This window comes from Micropterus dolomieu, linkage group LG08 (assembly GCF_021292245.1).
Source record: "Micropterus dolomieu isolate WLL.071019.BEF.003 ecotype Adirondacks linkage group LG08, ASM2129224v1, whole genome shotgun sequence".
In the NCBI taxonomy this organism is placed as follows: Eukaryota; Metazoa; Chordata; class Actinopteri; order Centrarchiformes; family Centrarchidae; genus Micropterus; species Micropterus dolomieu.
This window is the reverse complement of record NC_060157.1, coordinates 4,219,525-4,243,467: the sequence shown is the minus strand read 5'-3', so window position 1 is coordinate 4,243,467 and position 23,943 is coordinate 4,219,525. Positions and strand designations below refer to the sequence as shown.

General features: G+C 37.8%; 1 protein-coding gene across 3 annotated transcripts; it reads left to right on the top strand.

The window, feature by feature from the left end:
- The first annotated feature begins 16,333 nt into the window (after positions 1-16,333).
- rps21 (ribosomal protein S21) lies at positions 16,334-20,701 on the top strand. Of its 3 annotated transcripts, none has more exons than XM_046057621.1 (6): positions 16,340-16,391; positions 16,891-16,974; positions 17,105-17,168; positions 19,430-19,501; positions 20,005-20,060; positions 20,637-20,701. In XM_046057621.1, exons 2-6 carry the CDS (start codon positions 16,925-16,927, stop codon positions 20,644-20,646), a joined length of 252 nt encoding a protein of 83 aa, XP_045913577.1. In that variant the 5' UTR covers positions 16,340-16,391; positions 16,891-16,924; the 3' UTR covers positions 20,647-20,701. The 3 variants fall into 3 exon arrangements, with proteins under 3 accessions (XP_045913580.1, XP_045913577.1, XP_045913579.1); XM_046057623.1 differs by lacking the exon at positions 16,340-16,391 and adding an exon at positions 16,533-16,688; XM_046057624.1 differs by lacking the exon at positions 20,637-20,701 and having other exon boundaries at positions 16,334-16,391; positions 20,005-20,064.
- Positions 20,702-23,943: the final 3,242 nt, after the last annotated feature.

Genomic DNA, 23,943 nt, shown 5'->3' with positions numbered 1-23,943 from the left:
TGGTTTAATCATTAAAAGCAGAAAATGTAATATAATAATAATGCCTTTTTTTGTTTATCAAATATCTAAACAAGGTTACAAAGAGCTTCACAAAATAGAGAATAAACAGAGACAAATAGCCATGCAAAATATGGTTAGAAAGGTGAACAAAAGAAAAGAAAGCAACACAACAACACCGAAGTTACAAATCAGACCAGGGGTGTTTTTAGGATCTTGAAACATTGGGGGCTTAGCCCAACCCATAAAACTTCATATCTTCACATAATAATTGACCCCCACCCCACCCCAAAGTTAAGTCTGTAAAGCAGAATAGCAACAGTAAACATCCTCTACTTATACGCCACAACAAAACTCACAACAACACTATTAACTGTCTAATTTATGTTGCTAAATTGTAATGTCATGTGTCTAATTATAATAATATAATGATAACAAAACTGCGGTAATATGAACCGGGGGTTCTAGGGGTACTCCCCCAGAAAATTGTGAGTATTAAACACTTAATTTCCCGCATTCTGGTGTTTTTCTGCACCAATTTCTGCCTTTTCTGCATCAGTTTATTGTGGAAATTATTTATGTAAAGGGACACACAAAATTCAGGTAGCAGGCAGGTGACATAGATCTTACAGTGTGTAGGCTAGTTTTCATTTGCTCTGCAGAGACTGAAGACGCTTTTAATGCGCCTTTTATGGAAAGTTAAAGTATTTCACTTGCCGGCTTGTTAAAGAGCGACGCAGGCTGCTTTCCAACAGGGTCACCAGTGCCATAGTGTGCGCTCACTAGATTTCAGTTGTATTAGTAGAACATGAAGCATTAAACTGAAAAGATATTCAAAATTAAGAGTAGGCCTACATTAGATGTACCCAACGCTGCTGCAGACAACATCACTACTGGCTTCAGCTAGAAGTAACAGCAGCACAAATGCGAAATAAAACTTTACATTAGGAAAGAGGGGGGGACACAACATAGATTTTGAAATGAAATATGTATAATGCCTCCTCTGCCTATCAGGTGATTAACCTCACCACAAATCCACACCCGTTAATTTCAGCGCCTCTGATAAAGTGCAGCTCACAGCTTCAGGTGGAGCAGAGAGGACACAGAGCTACAACTGGATCATCTTTTTCTCCTGCTGATTTGCAGGAGAATAAATAACGTTAGGTAAGCGAGTAAAGTTCAATTTTCAGCCTTTAGCTTGTTTTTTTTTCAATCCTTCTGAGATCCGGGGCTTTTCGACGCCGCTGAATCAGACATTAAAAGCAAAAGTTTTAAGCAATGATTTAGAGAATACCAGAGTCTAGGGACCCTGATGGCCAGTCACCATCTTTGACTTGGGGACAACTACAAGGGTAGGCTTGAGGATCTCAGGTCACGTAAGTGTGAAAAATAATTATAGAACCTCTTCCTACGTCTTCATCGGTAATGTGAAGCAATTAAGCTTCAAACAAATCGTCATTGCAGGATGACTCAATCTCAGGAATACATCATCTCATCTGTGTACTCCGTGCCTTGTGGCACAAAAGGCCTCTCCAGCTCCTCTTGTCTGCTGCAATCACTCATGCTTCGTCCCATGAATTCCAACCCGCCTCTTTCCGCTCTGCACGTCTCCACATGGATTTTGGTCTTCCTCCATTCCTTCTCCCTTCCGATGCCCAAGTCATCGCAGTGTTGTTATGGTTGTCTCGATCCTGTCGAAGCATGTGCCTAATTATTTCTGCCATCTTATTTCTGCGCTCAGTGGTTTCATTCCTGGCTGGAATAAATATGACAGGCTCTATGGGAACCACAAGCAGTCAAAACCCACATGATAATGCAAGACCAGTTTTGATTAACCAATTAAGGCAAATCTGATATAATCCACATCCAAACAGCAAATTAAAATCTCTGAAAGTTGCTCAAATGCCGAATGAAATCATTGAAAATAGACATATTAATCAAAATCCCAAAATAATTTAAACTTACCAGCATTCTTTGATTCTTATTTATATACCATATACTGGTGGTTCTCAATTTTCTTTCCACACCAGGGACCCCTACACTGACACAAAGTAGACCATGGACCCCTATCTGATAGGATTTTGGCCTTTAGATCTTTTATTACAGAAAGTGTATGAAACCCATGACTAAATGCAATCTGTCAGCATGTTACTTTTGGATGAAATAAAAATAGAGAAAATGATTCCCTTTTTTGCTGGGGACCCCCTGGAATGCCCTCAAGGACTCCTAGGGGTCCCAGTACCCCCCTTTGAGAACCACTGCCGCATGCAATATGGAGAAAAAGAAAGATTCTTGAGAATCAGTAACTCTGACCTACAATTTAGTGATTAATTTCATCATCATGTCAGACTTTCAGTGAGTCATTTAACCACCTGCGCACAGTATGTCACATTCTAGTTTGAATGAAACTTCTCTTCTCATGTCAGAGGAGCAATAAAAAATTTTATTATAGAAATTCTTTCAAGTGAACACTCCTGGTCCTTCCATATGTCATATGTTTCATGGTTTTACAGTCTGAGACTAAATAGGAATTGTATAATAATATATTGCAGTTTTGATTAGTACATGATTGCTCCAAACTCTACCACTGCATGCATTTTTTAAAATATTTATTTAGTAGTTTTGTCCATACTGAAATTTAAAGTTCACTGAAATAAGAGGAGCAACCTAGTTGAAGACTATACAGAGACTGAACATGAGACAGTATAGGCATAAAGCTGGTCCTCACATGCCTTTTGACTGTGGCATGGGAAATCAGTATTGTGGTGAGTTCCCCCGCCACGCCTCCAGGACTAATCCCTCTTTTCCCTGTGGCTGTTGTGGTTTGTTGCATGGAATCAGTCAAATTGATAAGCTATCATAAAAGTCAGTATATTAGGTCCTGCACTGATGTTATTACAAGTTTGGGTTATAAGTCAAAATATGACATTCTGCTGATTATGACAGTTACATTAGAAAACATTTTTATGTTAAAAGGAAGACCCTTTTCTTTCTTTTAATACACTGAATGTATGATCTTTTAATGAGCTTTAACCACTCTGGAGGTTTAAACTAAATGCAGCCAAACAGAGGAATGAAACAGACATAACACAAACATTCAGACAAGGAGTGACAAGGTAATTTGCAAATGAGATGACAATATTGTTTTGGCAATGGCATGATGCCACCTCCATTGTTTCCAAAGTGTTCTTTCATCACCATTATAGTATAAAAACAGGTACAGTGAAAGGTAGACACCAACAGCTCTGTGAAGGAGGATTCCACCCTGTTAGCCTCGAGGTATTCGCTTCTGCTTTCCAGCATCAGCATGAACTTCATTGCTTTGGTGAGTACTTTTAACAGTGTAGAATTTGAAAACTTTTAACAGTTTAAGAGGTTGAGATAGTGAGTGATAAGTCAAAACAAAATGAATCTTCAAGATTATTAATTTCTGTGCTTTAATGTTAATTCCTGCAAATACATTACGTGCAGCATAATAATGTGACGTCACGTGAAAACTATGAATTGTATGTGTTCCGCTTCTTGCCTGATCCTGATCATTTGACCAAACAACTAAAAATAATAATTGTGTGGAAAGACTGAAAATAAACTTTGTCAAAGACTGATAAACTTTTGACAATGACCTTCCAAGAATAACTTTGACTGCAAAATTAATTAATACAAAAAGCTTTCATTCATTGAAGTTGGTAGTGTGAGAACTACCCAAAGAAGGTTAAAGTCAAGGGCAGCTGGAGTCCAATTGCCCTTGACTTTAACCTTCTTTGGATAACTATGACCTGGATGACAGAATCATCTAGACATCTAGTGTGAGAAGATGTATTTGCCAAGTTATTTTTTGGCCATTTTGGTGAAAGTGAAGCACAGACATTGATAATGACTCTAAAATATAAATCTACATATGTTTGTGTTTCCAGGTTTTACTAGGACTGATGTGGACAGTGTACAGCAGTCATGCCTGCCCACCCAACTGTGAACATGTTACCCAAAATCACATTCAGTACTTCAAGCATGTGTCAGACCTCCAGAACACTTCAGCTGCACCGTGGAACATCATGTGAGTTTTCTTTTTGTTGGCCAGGAAAGGGGAGAGGAACAAAACATCTTACTGAAATAAGATACAATTACTGACTTAGGTTTAGGCATTCACATACCCATGCATGTGAATGTTAGTCTCCTGGTTGAAAGGCCACCTGGTTGAAAAGCAGCTTACTTACTATCCTTCCACACACCCTACCGCCACCGGAGTACAACTTTATGGCTGTTTATAATACGTGACCATCTTTGTAATGTGTTTGCGTTGTGTGTAGAGGTTGCTGTCACAATAAACATAAATATGTCATAATAGTCATACTTTTGTGTGGCTAAAATGACCCATACTGTCGTTTTTCCATTGAGGACAGGCTCAAACGTTTAGTGATAATTGCAGGGAAATTTGTATAAAATGAACAGAACAAATCAATTGATTGAAAAAAATCAAATCTCTCATTTGAATATTTCTCTCACTTGTGACAGAACTGAAGTGAAGTGCTGGAATAAGTCAATCAATTAAAGCTGAAATCCAAAGCTTTCTCAACAATGTATCAACCAGCCCTGGTGTCTCTTAATTTGTCACTTCCATCCTTGTTTGTATCTGAACTGTCTTTATTTATTTTTTCAGTGATGATTCTCAGGAAGGCAGGGAGCCTCAGACCATCAAGCATGCTAAGTGTGAGGCTTGCACTGTGGACAACATGATCGCCAAGCCTATCTTCCTTGAGATAACAGTGTACAAGATGACCACTTCTCCTTCCTGGTGCAAGTGTCCCTACAACCTGGCTGTTGGATGTACATGTGTCAAAAAAGAACAATCAAAATGATTCTGGACAAGTCAACATGTCACAGTCCTTGATGTAAGAGCAGTTGTAGTTGCAGTAGTTTATTAGTAGTATTTGCAGTTGCAAAATATTAAAGAAAATAGTTGTACTATTATTAGGATCAATTTTACCATCTGGAGCCTTTGGAATCTCTTAACTTAAATGTACAGTAACATATCTGATAATTATATTATGTGTAAATGTTTTATTTATTTATATATTTATGTGTTTCATTTAAATACAATCTGTGATATATAATAACCTATGGTAATAACGATCCTTTATGGCAGGCTAAATATAATTTCATTGTGGAAACGGTCATAGCTGCAGTTGTATGTGTGTCTGTGACATGAATTAACTATATGGCATGATGTTTGTTTTTATTTTTTTTACATGTGATTAAATGCCATAAGTTGCTGAATGTTTGGCAGTGTCACAGATTTCTGAACACTATGTTTTAGGGGGAATCCAATTTTGTGGAGAAAAAAAACCTACATGCTTTGTTTGTAAGATGTAATTTGCAGCTTGTGTATATGTCACACACTGGTTACATGTATCATGTAATCTGCAACAACAACAACATAACCCTTTCAGAATATTTGTATTCAGTACAAATGTGAAAACTTGTTTTATTACATTATGTGCATCATAAGATCTTACCATGCTTCAGTTTACTGTATACCTAATAAACTTTATTGAATTCAGGTATGATCAGAATATTTGGACTTTTACTTCAATCTCAGGTTTTAATGCAACTTCTCTTCTCTTGTCAGAGGGGTAGCCTAATAGAAACAGTTATTAAGAATCAGAATCAGAAGGAGCTTTATTGCCAAGTATTGTTTTACACATGCAAGGAATTCGCTTTGGTGTTAAGCTGCTACATGCAGACAGACATACAGCTGACATAAATAGATGTAGAAATATATAAATATGTAATGAACAAATGCAAGTTATGTAAGAATAACAGAAGAATAGAGAAAAATAATACAACTGACAATATAAAATAATAATAATAATAATAACAATGGAACAACAACAATTTAAAATTAACAACAAATATGTGCAATGTACCAGGTTCCTGCATGATATGACATGAAGTGATATTTACATGTGCGGAGACGATTTTATTATTTGAGGGGGGGGAGTCAGTGGGGGGGCCGGGCCTTCTTGATGAGGCTAGCTGCAGACGGGAAGAAGCTGTTTATGTGGAGAGAGGTTTTGGTCCTGAAGGACCGCAGCCTCCTGCCAGAGGGGAGAGTCTGAAACAGTTTGTGGCCGGGATGGGAGGCGTCAGCTGCAATCTTTCCTGCTCGCCTCGTCCTGGAGGCCTGCAGGTCCTGAAGTGATGGAAGATTGCAGCCAATCACCTTCTCTGCAGAGCGAATGATACACTGCAGCCTGCCCTTGTCCCCGGCAGTGGCAGCAGCGTACCAGATGGTGATGGAGGAGGTGAGGTTGGACTCAGTGATGGCGGTGTAGAAGTGCACCAACATTGTCTAAGTGGCCATGCCTTGTCCTGCGTCTATTTCATGGTTTTTGACAGTCACAGACTAAATAGGAACAGGATATATTGTGTTGCTGAGTTGACATTGTAAAACGTTGCAATAGGTTTAGGCACTAAAACTACCAGGTTAGGATTCCTATAAGATCATTGTTAGGAACCTGTTGTGGAGGGCTGTGATGAGACACTTGGATAACTAGACGTGAGGATGCACGAGAACAAGCCGATAAGATTTTTAACGCTATTTTGAAGAAATAGGAAATGCTGAAATATATGAGCAGGGGTCTGCGAATCCTCCCACAGAAAATTGGAGAATTAAACACTTACTGTCCTGCATTTGGAGACATTTTCTACTCCAAACGTAATTTATATAAAGGGAAACAAAAAATTCAGCTGGCAAGTGACAACTAATAAATATAAAAATATAACAAAATATAATGCAGTAATCAGCTGCTTGTCTCTTTTTTTTAGCTTAAGTTAGTTTTTTTGGGACAACGCACATTTGTTTCTTCTATAATTTGCTTTGTATGTTTTCTTATTGCGCAAAAAAAAATAACTTTCTCAAAGCATTTTCATTTGTTAGTTAACAATTCTTTTTAACAGATGCTCTCAAAAAGTGATGTGGACCAAATCAGACATTTCAAAATGTGGTGGGGACATGTCCCCAGCCTCCCCAGTGTAAATGACACCTGTGGTATGACATAGCCTAACTTCAAAACTTCTACCGCGTGACTGTCCGGATTCTGACCCACCATCCAACTCAACTACCACATCACTCAAACTTTTCTGATAAATATCCTACAACTAGTGTTCAAAAGTGTTGCGTCAGGGCTTCCCCCAGTGCTTTGAAATACAGTGACGCTAAGGGGATTCCCAGTGCGTTACAAACAAACGCCAACGAGCCTTGACAATGCGTTGCCTATTTGACGACTTGTGGCAGTGAGAGTGGGAATATAGCCCACCTGTTTGCTCAAATCTGGAGACACACTTTTCCAATGTACACTTAACCATAGATTTTTTTTAAATAGGTTTTGTTCGTATTGAACTTTCAAGTTCACTGAAAGCAAGGAAGCAAGCTAGTTGAAGACGGTACAGGGACTGAACATGAGAGGGCGTAGGCATAAAGCTGGTGATCACACGTCTTTTGACTGTGGCACGGGACCGCGCTCTGTGTGGGCGCAGTCTTACTCAAGTCAAATTGAGAGAGCGCTCAGAATCCAGGTGAGATCCCCGCCACGCCTCCAGGAGTAGACTAATCCCTTTAACTTTTCCCTGTGGTTGTTGTGGTTTCTTGTATGGAATCAATAAAATTGATAAGCTATCACAAAAGTCAGGATATTATTGCAGGTTTTTGTTATAAGTCAAAACATGACATTCTGCTGATTATGAAAATGACATTAGAAAACATTTTTATGTTAGAAGGAAGACCCTTAAAATATCTTTTAAAAATTACTTTTAAGCCCTGATATTTACTACACTGAATGTATGATCTTTTAATGAGCTTTAACCACTCTGGAGGTTTAAATTAATTCCGCAGCCAAACAGAGGAATGAAACAGACACAACACAAACATTCAGACAAGGAGTAACAAGGTAATATGTAAATGAGATGACAATATAGTTTTGGCTATGGCCCATGATACCGCCTCCATTGTTTCCAAAGTTTCCAAAGTGTTCTTTCGTCATGACCATAGTATAAAAACAGGTACAGTGAAAGGTAGACACCAACAGCTTTGTGAAAGAGGATACCACCCTGTCAGCCTCGAGGTATTCGCTTCTGCTTTCCAGCATCAGCATGAACTCCATTGCTTTGGTGAGTACTTTTACCAGTGTAGAATTCAAAAGCTTTATACAGTTTAAGAGGATGAGATAGTGAGTGATATGTCAAAACAAAAGTGATCTTTCAAGGTTTTTCATTTCTGTGCTTTAATGTTAATGCCTGCAAATACATGCAAGGTAGTAATGTTTGAAAGTCTTCCAATCCTGATCAGGCAAGAAACAGCAACTTGGTCAAACACCTAAAAATAATAATAGTGTGGAAAGACTGAAAAATAACTTTTTGGTGAAAGTGAATCACAGAGATTGATGGTGTGATTCTTATATATGTCTCTACATATGTTGTGTTTTCAGATTTTATTCGGATTGATGGTGACAGTGTGCAGCAGTCCTGTCTGCCCACCCAACTGTAAACCTACTGACAAAATGCAGATGCTGGACTTTAAACACGTGTCAGACCTCCAAACCTCTTCAGTTGCACCGTGGAACCTGATGTGAGTTGTCAAAACATCTTATTCAAATAAAATTAGAATTACTTAGAAAGCTTTTATTAAATGGTACAATTGGGATTGGATTCATTTATAATGTAAAATATAAACAAAACAAAGGATCTGGTTATGCTTAAACAGACTAGTTCAAACTAGATCAAACAAAGTGTTTCCCACCCTGTAGGAAATCAATAGTGTTGTTGTATAGTTGTTCTGAATAAGAAAAGAAACAACAATAAAACATAAACAACAACAGACTTTCAAAACACACTTTAGAAACAGTAGACAGCCCGAGGTGAGATAAAGGCCAGTTGTTGGAATATAAGTCTATGGGAAGAAGAGGAACCAACCTGCTGGGACCCTGAATTTCTGTTTGTGGTAATCCGTCTCTGGACCAGAGTGGTGGACTGCCAATGTAGTTAAAAGTTTAGTGAGAATTGCAGGGACATTTGTATAAAATAAACAGAACAAATCAATTAATGGAACTGTGCAGCTATTAAAAATGACATCTCTGATTTGAATATTTCTCTCAGTTGTGACCGAACTTAAGTTTCTCAACAATGTATGAACCAGCCCTGGTGTCTCCTAATTTGTCACTTCCATCCTTGTTTGTCATTTTTTCAGTATTGATTCTGAGGAAGGCAGGGAGCCTCAGGACATCAAGAAAGCTGAATGCATGGTTTGCAAAGAGACGGACATGATCGCCAAGCCTATCTTCCTTGAGATAACAGTGTACAAGATGACCACTTCTCCTTCCTGGTGCAGGTGTCCCTACAACCTGGCTGTTGGATGTACATGTGTCAAAAAGGAACAATCAAAATGACAACTGGACAAGTCAACATGTCACAGTCTTTGATGTAAGAGCAGTTGTAGTTGCAGTAGTTTATTAGTAGTATTTGCAGTTGCAAAATATTAAAGAAAATAGTTGTACTATTATTAGGATCAATTTTACCATCTGGAGCCTTTGGAATCTCTTAACTTAAATGTACAGTAATAAATCTGATAATTATATTATGTATAAATGTTTTATTTATTTATATATTTATGTGTTTCAATTAAATACAATCTGTGATATATAATAACCTATGGTAATAACTATCCTTTATGGCAGGCTAAATATAATTTCATTGTGGAAACGGTCATAGCTGCAGTTGTATGTGTGTCTGTGACATGAATTAACTATATGGGATGGTGTTTTTTTTACATGTGATTAAATGCCATTGGTTGCTGAAGAAAATGTTTTCAGGGAGAATTTTGTGGAGAGAAAAAAACCCTACATGCATTTCTAGTAAGATTTAATTTGCAGCTTGTGTATATCTCACACATTGTTTACATGTATCATGTAATCTGTAATAACAACATAACCCTTTCAGAATATTTGTGTTCAATACAAATGTGAAAACCTTTTTTTTTTTGCATTATGTGCATCATAAGATCTTACCATGCTTCTGGTACTGTTTACTTAATAAAAATTATTGAATTGGAGTATAATCAGCATGTTTGGACATTTACTTCAATCTCAGGTTTTAATGAAACTTCTCTTGTCAGTGACATAACAGAACCATTTGAATACAGGTGCATCTCAGAAATTTAGAATAACAAGTTAATTTTTTTTTCAGTCAAGAAGTGAAACTTTCATATGTTCTAGATTCATTACACGTAGAGTAAGATGCAATCATCCAGATTAAAACAAAAAAAAGTGATAATTAAATAGTTCATTTTATGTGTAATAACTTATGAACATTTCACTTTTTGACTTAAATTACGGGGAAAAAATCTTTTCCAGATATTCTAATTTCTGAGATGCACCTGTATAGAGATATTTTCAAGACATGCCTTGTCCTACCATAACAACCAAACAACAGCCAAAGTAGCCCAATCATGCACTACACAGAAATCCAGTAACTTTTTTTTAGCAGTGAACCTTTTGCCTGAAAACAGGAGATCATTTCACGCCTCATCTTGGTGAGTTAATCGTTTCACCATCAGTCTCTTTAAGAAATGACACAGTATTATTTATCTCATACAGCAATAGCCCCGGTTACAACTGTCATCGCATGACTCTACTGTTGGAAGGACATGTGCAGACTACATATTGGGCACTATTATTACAACATGAAATACAGCAGATCAGTGCTGAATGCTCTGGGTGATATTACAGCCTACTAATTTGACGTCAGCAGCTGTTTGCACTCGTTTTGTCACGATTATAGCAGCTGAATTGGTGACATGCTAGGATCTGCTTTGAAATTATCTAAATAATAAAATAAGATATACCTTTATTAATCCCTCGGAGGGGAAATTGAGGTTGACATGGCAGCACAGAGGAATGTAAACGAACGATGTTTAGGCTAAATATTGACGCACTATTTTCGCGCTACATAAAGTCAATATATGATAATTATTTACAACCAGATAAATTTCAGAAATATAATCGGGAATAGAGTTATGAAGAACACAGAACATGAATTAACATTAGATCCTGACCGATCCTTTCGGCGTGTCAGAGACAAATATTAATTTATGTTGCTGTGCCTCGTGCGTAAATGCGCACAGAGTCTCTCCAGTTAGGGACACTCTTCACCCTATTTCACTCAGCCGCTTAATGATCGTGTCTGCCCATCCACACACATCACATTCAACAATTACAACATCAGTGATATCAAAATGAAATGACATTACAGAATGTGGTTAGAACGGCGCTTTATGACGCGCCACACAAATGATGATGGGCAGAAACTTTGATCGCGCATTTGATCATTTTAAATAACTAATACAACTTATGAATACAACAGGAAGACTGTAGAGTCCTGCTCTGGCCGTTGGTTGTACAGTCCAGTTGCGTGTGGCCTGTTTCTAGTGTCAAGGGAAAGCTTTTTTCTGTCAGTGTAAGCTTCCCCAAGTCAAATTCAGAGGAAGCTCAGGATGGTGGTGAGATCCCCTGCCATACCTCCAGGAGAAATGCTTCTCACTTTTAGAGCATGTCCTCCAAAGTAAAACGACCATAGGCCTATAGGTCTTTGGTTGTTAAATCAAAGATTATAAAAGAAATATAATTATTTAAGCATCAGGTCTATAAATTGCCTTTAACCAACTGGAATATTGATATGCAATTGGGTCAGTTTATTAGGCCCTGCAGTGATGTTATTGCTGGTTTCGGTTTTAAGTTAAAATATGACATTCTGCTGATTCTGACAAATACATTAGAAAAAGGATATACACTGAAGTTGGTCCCCCGGTCGCTGTACAGTGGCTTCGCACTGCTCCCTTCAGGGATGGGTTAAATACAGAGGTTGAATCTTGCTACATGTATGTGTATGTGACAAATAAAGTACCTTTACCTTTACCTATGAACAAAATTTACACAAAATTTGTTTTTGCCCCCATTCATCATGAGCTGTACTCAAAGATCTAAGACTTTCCCTATGTACACAAAAGGCCTATTTCTCTAAAATATTGTTTACAAATACTGAGCATTTCTCCTTTGCCAGGATAATCTATCCACCTCACAGGTGCTGATCAGACAGCATGGGTATTACACAGGTGTGCCTCAGGCTGGCCACAATAAAAGGCCACTCGAAAATGTGCATACTTACCATGCTTCAGTTTACTGTTCACTTAATAAACTTTATTGAATTCAAGTATATTCAGCATGTTTGGACTTTTACTTCTCTTGTGAGAGAAGTAAAAGAAACATTTCAACATAGAGATATTTTCAAGTGGACATGCCTATATTTCATGGTTTTTAAAGTCTGAGACTAGGAACAGAATATATTGTGTTACTGATTTGACAATAGCCTGCCTGTTTACTCAGATCCGGAGGCACACTTCTTCTTTCTGTACTGCTTACTGTCCAAACTCTCCCTCTGCATGCTTAACCGTTGGAATTTTATAATACTTATCTAGGAGGGTTTTTTCCCAGTTTGAAACTTTCAAGTTTACTGAAAGCAAGGAAGCAGACTATAAAGGGGCAGAACATGACACGGCATAGGCAGCAAGCTGTTACTCATACGCCTGCCGACTGTGGCATGGGAAAACTCTCTGTGTGGGCGTGAGTGTAGGCTTCCCCGAGTCAAATACAGGGGAAGCTCAGTATTGTGGTGAGATCCCCCGCCACGCCTCCAGGAGTAATCCCTCCCACTTTCCGCTGTGGTTGTTGTGGTTTGTTGCATGGAATCAATCCATCAGGTAAACACCAGGATGATGAAGGTGATCCTTTTAACTCCATGATGATGTAATGGCACTGAATATGCAGTATTTTTGTCTGGTTGTCTTTGTGTTTTGCAATACTGATACTACTTTATCAGATAATGAGGCATTCAACTATAAATGCATTTGCAAAATTATTTAAGGTAAAATATCAGCTCCATAAATTTCATTTTACCAACAAGACAATTGATTAAGCTATTAAAGGTCAATATATTAGGTCCTGCATTGATGTTATTGCAGGTTTGGGTTTTAAGTCAAAACATGACATTCTGCTGATTCTGACAGTTACATTAGAAAAAAAGATTTATGTTGAAATGAAGAGCCTTAAAATTATAAAATTAATAATTAATTTCATTTAATTAATCAAAAACTATATTTTTTAAATAACGTTTAAGCCCTGATATTTGCAACACCGAAAGTATGACTTGTTAACGACCCGTAGGCACGCTGAATGATGAGTCACAGATGAAAATCTAAGTGAGATGACAATATACTTTTGGCTATGGCCCATGATGCTGCCTCGCTTGTTTTCCCATGAATGCAAATTTGTTCTTTCATCACCACTGTAGTATAAAAACAGGTACAGTGAGAGGTAGACGCCAACAACTCTGTGTCAGCCAGGTATTCACTTCTGCTTTCCAGCATCAGCATGAACTCCTCCAACGCCAGTGCTTTGGTGAGTACTGTCAACAGAGCAGAACTGAAAAGCTTTTAACAGTGGAGATAAGAGGTTGAGATAATAAGTGGTGAGTCAAAACCAAAATGTTTTTTTAATTTCTGTGCTTTCATTTCTTAATGCCTGCAAATACATGCAGGGTAATAATGTAAGTTTGAAAGCCTTCCGATTCCAAAGAGAGAGACAGAAGTCCTGATCCTGATCACGGAAGAAGCAGCGATTGAATCACAGACGTTGATAATGTGACTCATATTTTTCTATATATGTTTGTGTTTCCAGATTTTACTCGGACTGATGGTGACAGTGTGCAGCCACTCTGTCTGCCCACCCAACTGTAAAAATGCTACCCAAAATCTGATGCTGGACTTTAAACACGTGTCAGACCTCAAAACCTCTTCAGTTGCACCGTGGAACCTGATGTGAGTTGTCAAAACATCTTACTCAAATACAATTAGAATTACTTCGTCAAATCTTTTATTGAATGGTACAATTGGGATTGGATTCATTTACAATTTAACATACAATATTTATAAGTATAAAAGTTATTGAGTTACTTTTCCCAAGTGAAGTTTTTGATAAGTTTCAACAACACTCAGGATCTGGTTATGCTCGAACAGAACTAGTTCAAAGGAAGTGTTGTCCAATCATGTTGGAAGTCAACTGTGTTGCTGTATAATTGCTTTGAGCTAAAAGCTAACGTTAACATGTTGGACAATAGGAGAATTTTGACATGATGAGGCGCTAGATGTAAGTACTTAAAGTTTTGTTAGTATAGCAACTTTCACAGCGCGAGGTCACAAAGAGCTTAACAAGAGTAAAATGATTAAATAATAAGACCATAAAAACAGTAAAAGAAACAACAATAAAACGTAAGTAACAACACCATAAAAACAGTAAAAACCATCAAACAATAAAACATACCGGTAAGTAGGCTAACAACAGACCTTCAAAACTCACAGGATTAAAAACAGTAGACAGCCCGAGGCAAGATAAAGGTGACTTCAGTGACCTACTGGTGATAAAAGGGTGGAGCAGGTCAGAGATGGACACGGGTCCCTGATGTAAAGTCAGGGGATTACCAATCTTATTGTAATGCACTCTCTTGGTACCGTGAATGTCTTAGCCAAGGCTACCGAATTTCATAATAATCCATCTCTGGACCAGAGTGGTGGACTACCAGCCATAGAGCCTTTTCACTAATGTAGCTAGAAGTTTAGTGCGAATTGCAGGGACATTTGTATAAAATAAAACAGAATAAATCAATTAATGCCATGCAGCTATCAAAAATTACATCTCTTATTTGAATATTTGTCTTACTTGTGACAGAGCTTAAATGAAGTTCTGGAACAAGAAAAGATGTTAAAGCTGACGTCCATAGCTTTCTCAACCTCTTAATTTGTCTCTTGCACCTTGGTTTGTACCTCTGCTTTCATGTACGCCTCATTTTATTCATGCTCATTCCCCTCCCCCCTTTTTTTTCAGTAAAGATGTTTCAAAGACAAGCAGGGAACCTTCGACCATCATGAATGCTAACTGCACGGTTTGCCATGTGACAAACAGGATCGCCAAGCCTATCTACCTTGAGATATATGTCAACGAGCTGACCAATTCTGGTACCTGGTGCGGGTGTCCCTACAAGCTGGCTGTTGGATGTACGTGTCAATAAGGAACAACCAAAATGACCACTGGACAAGTCAACAAGTTGCTGTCTAACATATCTGATTTAATAATTATATTGTGTTTAAATGTTTAATTTATTTATATATTTATGTGTTACAATTAAATAATTTATATGATATAGCCTATTATAACTATCTTTTATGACAGGCTAAATATAATTTCATTGTGGAAAAGGTCATAGCTGAAGTTGTTTGTGTGTTAGTGACATAAATTAACCATATGACATGTTTGGTGTGATTAAATGTCATAAGTTGCTGAATTTTTTTTGGGAGTGTCACAGATTTCGGAATGACATGTTTTAAAGGGGAATCCGATTTTGTGGAGAAATAAACCCTATATGCGTTTCTTGTAAGATGTAATATGCGCCATATGTATATGTCACACATTGGTTACATGTATCATGTAATCCTTTAAGAATATTTGTGTTCAAAACAAATGTCAAACTATTTATTTTGCATTATGTGCATCATAACTTGTTGCCATGCTTGAGTTTACTGTAAACTTAATAAACTTTATTGAATAATTCAAGCATAATCAGAATGTTTGGACTTTTTACATCAGAAACAGCGGATCATTTGTACTAAAAATACACCGTTTATGGCCATTAAAAAACAGCCCCTGAGTAGTTTTTTAGTCAAGATCACCCAAACCGAGACCGAGTCAAGACCAAGACCGGAGTTTATCGAGACCAAGACTTTTAGGGCCTGAGACCAAGTCGAGACCAAGACCAGTTCCCCACATTACATCTTATTTACCATCACAGGGAGGGGAGACAGTCGTTAACGGGAACAACGCATTTTTAATTAGGGTTATTGGTTGCATTTGAAGCAGTACATTTTACATCCAATCAAAGTTAGGATGTTAACAAATAAATCAGACAACGCAAAAGCAGTTTATTGATATTCCCAAAGTTAACGGTCTTGACTGGTCTTGAAATAAAATCCCGAACACTCAATGACGGTCAATTCCAAGACGAGACCAAGACCATCAAAAAGTGGTCTTAAGACCGGTCTCGAGTACTACAACACTATCCCTGGGTCAAAGTAAACAAAAGTATGTGGACAGTGTGTCTAAACCATAGCTCTAAACATTTGGTGTAGCTCATTCTGGTTGTAATAACACGATCCAGCAGGTGGCGACAAAAACATTTAGAGATATTTTCACTTCCGGATCAGAGGCGCTTCCTTTCCTGTCGGCCATTTGTCGTAGACGGTAGGTTTCTGTCGAGCTCTCGTCATAAAAATGCTTTAAAATAATAGTTTATCGCTACATAGCCGTGATTTATGCGAAGGGTGTGAAAGTTAACATGACCGTGTAGCTGTAGATACTGTTTTTGTGGTGTTTATCGCAGAATTTGTGTGTAAATATCAGACGTTATTCGAGTGTGAGAGCAGCGACATGCGGCCGAGATGTGCGCTCCTCATGCTAACAACCTGCTGTGCTAGCAGGCTAACGCGACCTGGAGCGTTAACCGCTGGTTTCGATGTAGTTTTCCGTTATTGTGGAAATGTAATGCTTATTTTTATTCTTTGCGGTGATATTTACCTTTGCTTTGTGAATAACGCGGCTGTTGAACCCTTAGAAGTTGTTTTACATAAAGTATGCTAGAGTGTTCACGTTAGCGGAGCTGCGGTGGCTAACGCTAGTTAGCTGTAACAAAAACGTATTTCTGATTACTGTTGTGGTCTAACGTTAATTTTGTTGTTTTCAGATTAGTAGGCGACCGCTTGTACAACCTTATAAACATGCAGAACGACGCTGGTGAATTTGTGGACCTCTACGTCCCTCGTAAATGGTGAGTGGCATGTACCCGGGTAACTGGATGATACAGCTGGACTGAGGATTACTGGGGAATTATAGCTTGTAACTTAAGTTAATCATCAGTTTAACATCTAAGTTAAAAATACTGAATGTGTGTTTTGCAGCTCTGCTAGCAACAGAATCATTGGAGCCAAGGATCATGCTTCCATTCAGATCAACATTGCTGAGGTAAAGTGAGGAATTTAAGTTTTGTTGATCCAGTCATATGTAACCTTAGTTGCTCATGATCAATATCGATTATGCTAATAATGATAATAAAATTTAAAAAAAGGCTGAAACTTGAAGACAGGGCCAAGATCAACTACACCTTGAGTGCTTTTCAGCTGAATAAACCAAACACCGTGTTTGAGTTTTAATCCAAGCAGGTAAAGGAGAACAGCATAAATTCATGATACATTTGATTTAACTCGGCCTGAATACAAGGCTTTCCAATTTAGAAATCACACGAAAGACTCTTCATATTTGTCTTGTTCTGTCATGCTAGTTTAAAAGCCTCAAAACATGCTAAACGTAACCCACACTTGACTAATTAAAATCTTAACTGAGCTGTAATTCTGAAAGAGTATGATCCAAACCTGCCCCAGAACTTTGATTGAAATGGTTTTTGTTTTGAGGTCAAACCCTGCATTATCTGTTCTGAAAAACCAGAAGCAATCACGTGTTTATAAATAAAATAAATCTTGACTAGACCACCAAAGATTGTCACTTAAAATCACTTTTTACACAGATGGCGTTTTGTTTGCTTCAACCTTAATAAGGACACGTTTGGACATCCAGTATTTCAGTGTAGTCACTAGGGTTGACCCCCAATAGTTGAAGATTCGATGCTTCGATGGGCGGGCGGAGCCTGATTCGACTGTCAATCTCAGCTTTGCAGCGAAACAAGGCTTACGCCGTTTTGGTGATATGGGGGTGTTCAACATCTGACTTTACATAGAACTACCAGTTTTCTCCCAATAAGTTAACATACAGCCTATTACAAAATACATTTCAACGTTTAATGCTGTAAATAAACATGTGTTTTTAAAGTGCGTAAATAAATCCAAAATTGTAACCCTAACCCTGGATCGTCAATGCACATGTTTAGTCATAGTGTGCATGTGTGTAGTGGTAGTGGAGGAACACTTGCTGAAGAGACTGAGCCCCAGCTTTACTGGTGCTGTGCTGAGTTGTCAGCACCACGCGGGACTTTTGGATAATTTATCACCGTAGATAAACCACATAAAGAATATATTATTGTTTTTAAATACTACTTGAAATGGACACGCAAGGAACCGCGACATACATGCAGGTGTCGGTGGCACGACATGCACGCTAACCTCTGCACAAGACCGGTGAATGACACGAGAGAGAGAGAAAAAAATGTTCAACAAAAAGCCTCAGTTTAGCTAGAAATTTGCAGTGTAAGTTGAATGAATAGAGACTGCAGCTCTGCAGCTTCTCAAAATTAGGCAGGACTTCACGATTCTGATTCGACTATGTAAATGCTTAGTCAGGGACAGCCCTAGTAGTCACACTATTGGAGGATATGTCGTACCTTATTTGTTGTTTTGTTTGTGGTAGTTTGCAACTTTTCAGGCAGTCCACTATCTTGGTGACACATGTTCTACCACGTGAATAATTATAGTTAGTATTATAGTAAAATGCAGCCTGTGTCGGTTGTAAAGTTTGCATGTAGTTGGCCAAGAGCAGACCACAAAAGCACCATAAAAGTGAAGAATTGATGCCGTAACATAATGTGAAGCTGGACATTTTCAGTCGTAAAATAGGCTCTCTAGCATGGAAACAGAAGTCTTGTAAGTAACTAATAGCCTATAATAATTAAAGTAGTCTTGTCGGTCAGGTTGTCACTTTAAAAGCAGTCAATGGGTTATCTGAAACAAATTGATTTATTGTCTCTGGGTCATGCCGGTCAGTGTTGCTAAAGGGCACTTGACGTTCTGCTTTCTGGGGGGTGTATTTGTCCTAACTTTTACATGCAGCCATTACTTTACATTAATTTCCATGTGATAGGAAAATGTAACGGCAGACATAAATATAACTGACCAAGAATGTATGCTCACTGTGATGGATTATACAACTCCTGGAAAATTTCAGGAGTGTGTTTATTGGTTTTCACTGGGAGATGAATTGAAATCAGTATATACTTGCCACAGCAGGACACAAATGCATCCCCAAATCTAAAATCTTAAATGATCACAAATGTGAAATATTATTCAAAACATACTTTTGGTACTTTTTCAGATGGTGGCAGGTTTTAATTCTTCATGATGCTGAATTGTTTTGAAACCAAATCTTTCAGTGGATAAAGATCTTTATTTTAAGGAATTGGGTGTTTTTATAAAAATCAATTTGCAGAACCTTTCCCATGGCAACATTTTATAGTTTCTATGTCTTTGTTCTTATCCAGTGTACTCTGTCCTCTGCAGGTTGACAAGGTGACCGGTCGCTTCAATGGTCAGTTCAAGACCTACGCTATCTGTGGAGCCATCCGCAGAATGGTAAGTGTCAGCTGACTGTTGCGTTTTACTTTACCTGCTATTACCTGGGGCTCTATTAACCTGCTGTCCCAAACACAGAAACCTCAACATTTTGCTTGTCAAACAAGAGCCGATAGTTTTCTTGTCAGTTGTCAGAGTCTTGTAGCAGAGAATTATTTTTTTCTGGAGACTGAAGTGTAGTGATTACAGAGTGAGACCATACTTACAATTCATCAATATACTATAAATTTACTAAACTGAACTGGTAGATTGAATCAAGGCCAGTTTATTCAACATGAATTAGTATTTTTAGTGCAAAATTTATGTAAATGTGCAGTTTTTCCACAAAGGAAGGTTTTGGATGTGTTTGGACAGAAAAGAAGAGCCCTTTCCTTTTCTGCAGTGGAAACGACCATGACCTGAGTGTAGTGGTGGTCATAACGCCTTGATAGTCTTTACTGAAAACCTGCTCCTGTCGTCTAATCGCTGAAAGCGTTTGAACAGATTTTTCTTTCTTTCTTCAGGGTGAGTCTGACGACTCTATCCTGAGGCTGGCAAAGAATGACACCGTTGTTGCAAAGTAAGAACCCATTTTCACAGAGAACCAGTTGAGCACTTTATTAACTGTTTGTTTGTAGAAACACGCACAAAGTTAACGCACTTTTGGAATTAATATGGAAATATATGGGTCCTTTTTTACAGCATTTATTTTGACTGATGGCAGGAAAGCGCAGGTTTTACTACTAATATTAACAACTGCTAGAGTCTGCAGCTAATTTCCCGGTATCCAATGACTGTCAGCCAGCAAGCACAATACCAGGAGCCTGAAACTAAAGCAGCTAAAATAGAATTCAGCCATCATTTTATTAATTTCATTATTTACACCTTTGTTTTTCTTACTTCAACGTGAAAATGTCTTGTGTGAAAAAGCCCTGTTGATGGTTTTGTCATATTTTAAGATTCACCTGTCAATGTAAAGAGCATCTGTCCAGTATGTTGTGCTGTTGATTTAAGAAAATACATAAAATAAGTAATTAGATAATCAATTCTGCTGCAGAGAGGGGAAAAATTGCAACTGTTTTCTTATTAATTTAAAACTTTTAAATGTTAACTTTCTATCAAGTAACATCTCCTCTCCCCCTCTTCTGTTTCACAGGAACATCTGAGTGTGATGCTGAAGCTGTGGAGACTTTGTAAAATAAAATGGAGACAAAAAAACCACTCTTGTAATTTCTCAGTGATAATTTCTAGTGAGACAAACGGGTCAAGTGGCAGCATGTCAGTCAGCAGTTAGTCTAAAGTGGTAGTAAAAAAAAATGTGTATTGAATATGAGAAGTTAATTTTATACGCCTGATGTTTTCACGGTCCTGATGAGCGAATTTAAGTTTTGCAATAAGTCTAAACATGTCAGTGCAGGGTGGTGTTATGAGTACTAATGACACTGCAGTGTGGGTAATGTGTGCTCTTCATTGGTGGTTTACGAAATTAACACGACTCTCTGGCATGGACTGTTTTATGATCTGGAGAGAAGACCCAGCAGAGAAACATGAGTTCTTTACAGGAAAAGTACACAAAGCAGATTAACAGCACAATTAAAGTGATAAAACTGGTCAGATATGAAGCAAATATTTGGACTCGAGTGGCTCAATACGCTATATTGGCCCAGTATTTACAGTTAGCCTTTTTATGATGTAACGAGGCACTGAATGTACCACAAAATTAATAGTTTGCCAAACAGGACAAGTTGTAACCAGCTCAGTGAATATGTGATTTTTGTGCGTGTGTTCAGTTTAAACAGCATGAGGTTAGCTCTAAATAATTTAAAATAGTTTTATTCCAGCAGAGAGAAACGACTGACGAGAACATAAGTTTTCTTCCAAACCAAAAATGCACATGTTCTGTGCTTATAAAAGACTAGGCAACTGTAACTGGACTACAGGTCCTAGCCGGCTAGTAATTCTTTCACCATTTGTTGTACGGCAATATAAAAAGCATTTCCTCTTAATTATTTCAGCACCTTTTGATCATAACAATACTTCACTGCTGAGTTTCCACAACCTACCTCTAATAGGATGAAACATTTTTTAGTAGTGGCATAAGTAATATAGCCTAAATAATACAAAAAAATAAATACACTGTTTGTAGTTATTGGTTTGTGGTCACACGTTTGCAGGTGTTGCCAAATGTGTGAAACAGCGCCCCCTTTTGAATACAACGTGTGCCAAATGCATGGACTGTGTGGCTGAACGCCAGTTTGTGTGGTCGTGAAAGAGCGTATTGCGGGGCGCAAGTGCGGCGCCGAGGTCATTAGGTCGGGTCTGACGAAGGTTAGCCAGGTGAAGTTGACTGCCTTTGACTAAAAGTTGTTAGTATCAGCTAGTCATGATTGTGGAAAATGTGAGTGGTCTGGCTTTACCTCCGCAGTGAAACTAAAAAAAAAAACGTCAGCTGCGTCATTGAAATGAAACACGCATTTTGCGTGACTTAAGAGTTGTACATGATGGAAAACAGGCGTTAAAGGGCAATAAACATTAACACACGTGAAAATCAAAACACAAAGCTAAAATTTTTATGTTTATTTCAGTCATGTCATCAGTGCGTGTCAGATGTCTCCGCCGTGCCGTGGCTGCCTGAAGCTGCACTTTCCCTGTCCTCGCGACTTCAAATTCCACTAACCACAAGAAAACAAAAAGGGGGAAAGAGCACGACGTGTGTTACTTTGTGGCTGTAACAACGCTGTTGACACAATGTACAGATAACCTGCAACCTCTGCTGGAGCGAGAGAACTACACAACGATCAGTATTTAATGTTTAATTAGGCTATAATCAAAACTCATGTTAGGCACCAAAGGTCATTGATAAGGGTGAGGAACAGGTCGTTCAGGTGTAGTCACAGAATGTGATGGGTCACAGATTTTCTTGTTACACCGCTGAACGCGAAACCCTAGGTCAATACAGAGCATCTGAGTTTTGTAGCGCCGTTTTGGGACTGAGAGAGGGTCCTGATACACGGGCTGCATGTACGGGTTTTCTGTGATGTTTTTAATGTTAAGACGAACACAAATAAATAGTATAAATATTAATAATAAATTATTATAGCTTAATCTTTAATCTTATAACAAAATGTGCCTCTTTCTGTTCTTTTTTGAACATAAAGAAATAGGCAGCCCACTATTGCAGTCCAACTCCAAATGTAGGCTACACCGTTATAACTGTGTAATTTTGGCTGTTGGAGGGGATTTTACATGATGATGTCTGCATGTTGGGTCAGTAAAATGTTACCAAATGTGTGTCACTGATAGAAGATTTATCATTAGGAAGCACAAGACATGACAACAGTGGACTAAACTACTGAGGAATTAGTTTGGTGAAAGTTCAAAGTTCATATAAATTTCTGTTTTCGTTTCAGTGTTGGAGGGCATTTCCAAGCATTCTCAAAGTGGATAGTAACAATACAATAATTTATTAATATTATATTATTGTACTTTAGTATTTCTTCATGCTCTATAGGCTTTAAGATTAAAGATAATATTAATAATAATAATAAATTATAAGCTAGTTCTATTAGTTTTTATTTTTGTTTATCTGAACACTAAGTGCTTTAGGCACAACAATAATCAGACATCGACTGGCTTGACCAAGGTTTTGCATTTGGCAGCTAACGTTACCACAGTGTTCATCTTGAAAAGTCTGTAGCCTACTGCAGTGTCAGAATCACAATCAGAAATACTTTGTTGATCCACAAGAGGAAATTCTTGTGTTACAATTGCATACATTGCACATCAAGGCATAAAGAGTAGAAATAATAATAGAAGTTGGTATTTAAAGACATATATAAATATAAAGGATTATGGATATGTACAATATTTACATTATTAACAGAATTGTGATGAACAGTAGTAGTGAGTAAATAGAAGCAAAATTGCACACTGAATGTTATAACAGAGAATATTGCAAAGAATGTGAAATATTGCATTACAACGCTATTAAAATATGTTGAGGAAAAGTAATGCTAACTTGATCTTCACTGTGATTGTGCTTCAAATGTTTACTTATTTTCATATAATTTAGAAATTAGTTGAAACCACTGACTGCCTGTAGCTACAGGAACAATACATCCATAAATGGAAAACATACACTCTTAAATAGGTGGCAAGAAATACACATAATTTGTAATCAAGAAGCTGGCTAGCGTGTCATGTTAAATACTGATATTGTCTTTTAAGTCAGGATACATATAAACAGGAGGCACCTGGCTAATTAAATAAGAATATCAGGTCAGTTTAATGCTATTTCTTGTTACCTTGAAGACCAAGAATAAACTTGGTGTGTTATAGCTCTGGCTTATTAAAGTTGTCTAGAACTGTGAACCCACCCTGGCATTCTGCCGTAAAGTTTGGGTTAACTAGGTGAACTATTGATCTATCAGGAGGGGAAAAGCTGAGGTCAGATGTACAGTAAC

Bases quoted from the DNA above. Each gene is read 5' to 3' on its own strand.
- rps21 (XM_046057621.1), top strand. From the start codon at position 16,925: ATGCAGAACGACGCTGGTGAATTTGTGGACCTCTACGTCCCTCGTAAA. The intron at 16,975-17,104 runs GTGAGTGGCATG...TGTGTTTTGCAG, and splicing joins CTCTACGTCCCTCGTAAATG to CTCTGCTAGCAACAGAATCA. The intron at 17,169-19,429 runs GTAAAGTGAGGA...TGTCCTCTGCAG, and splicing joins TTCAGATCAACATTGCTGAG to GTTGACAAGGTGACCGGTCG.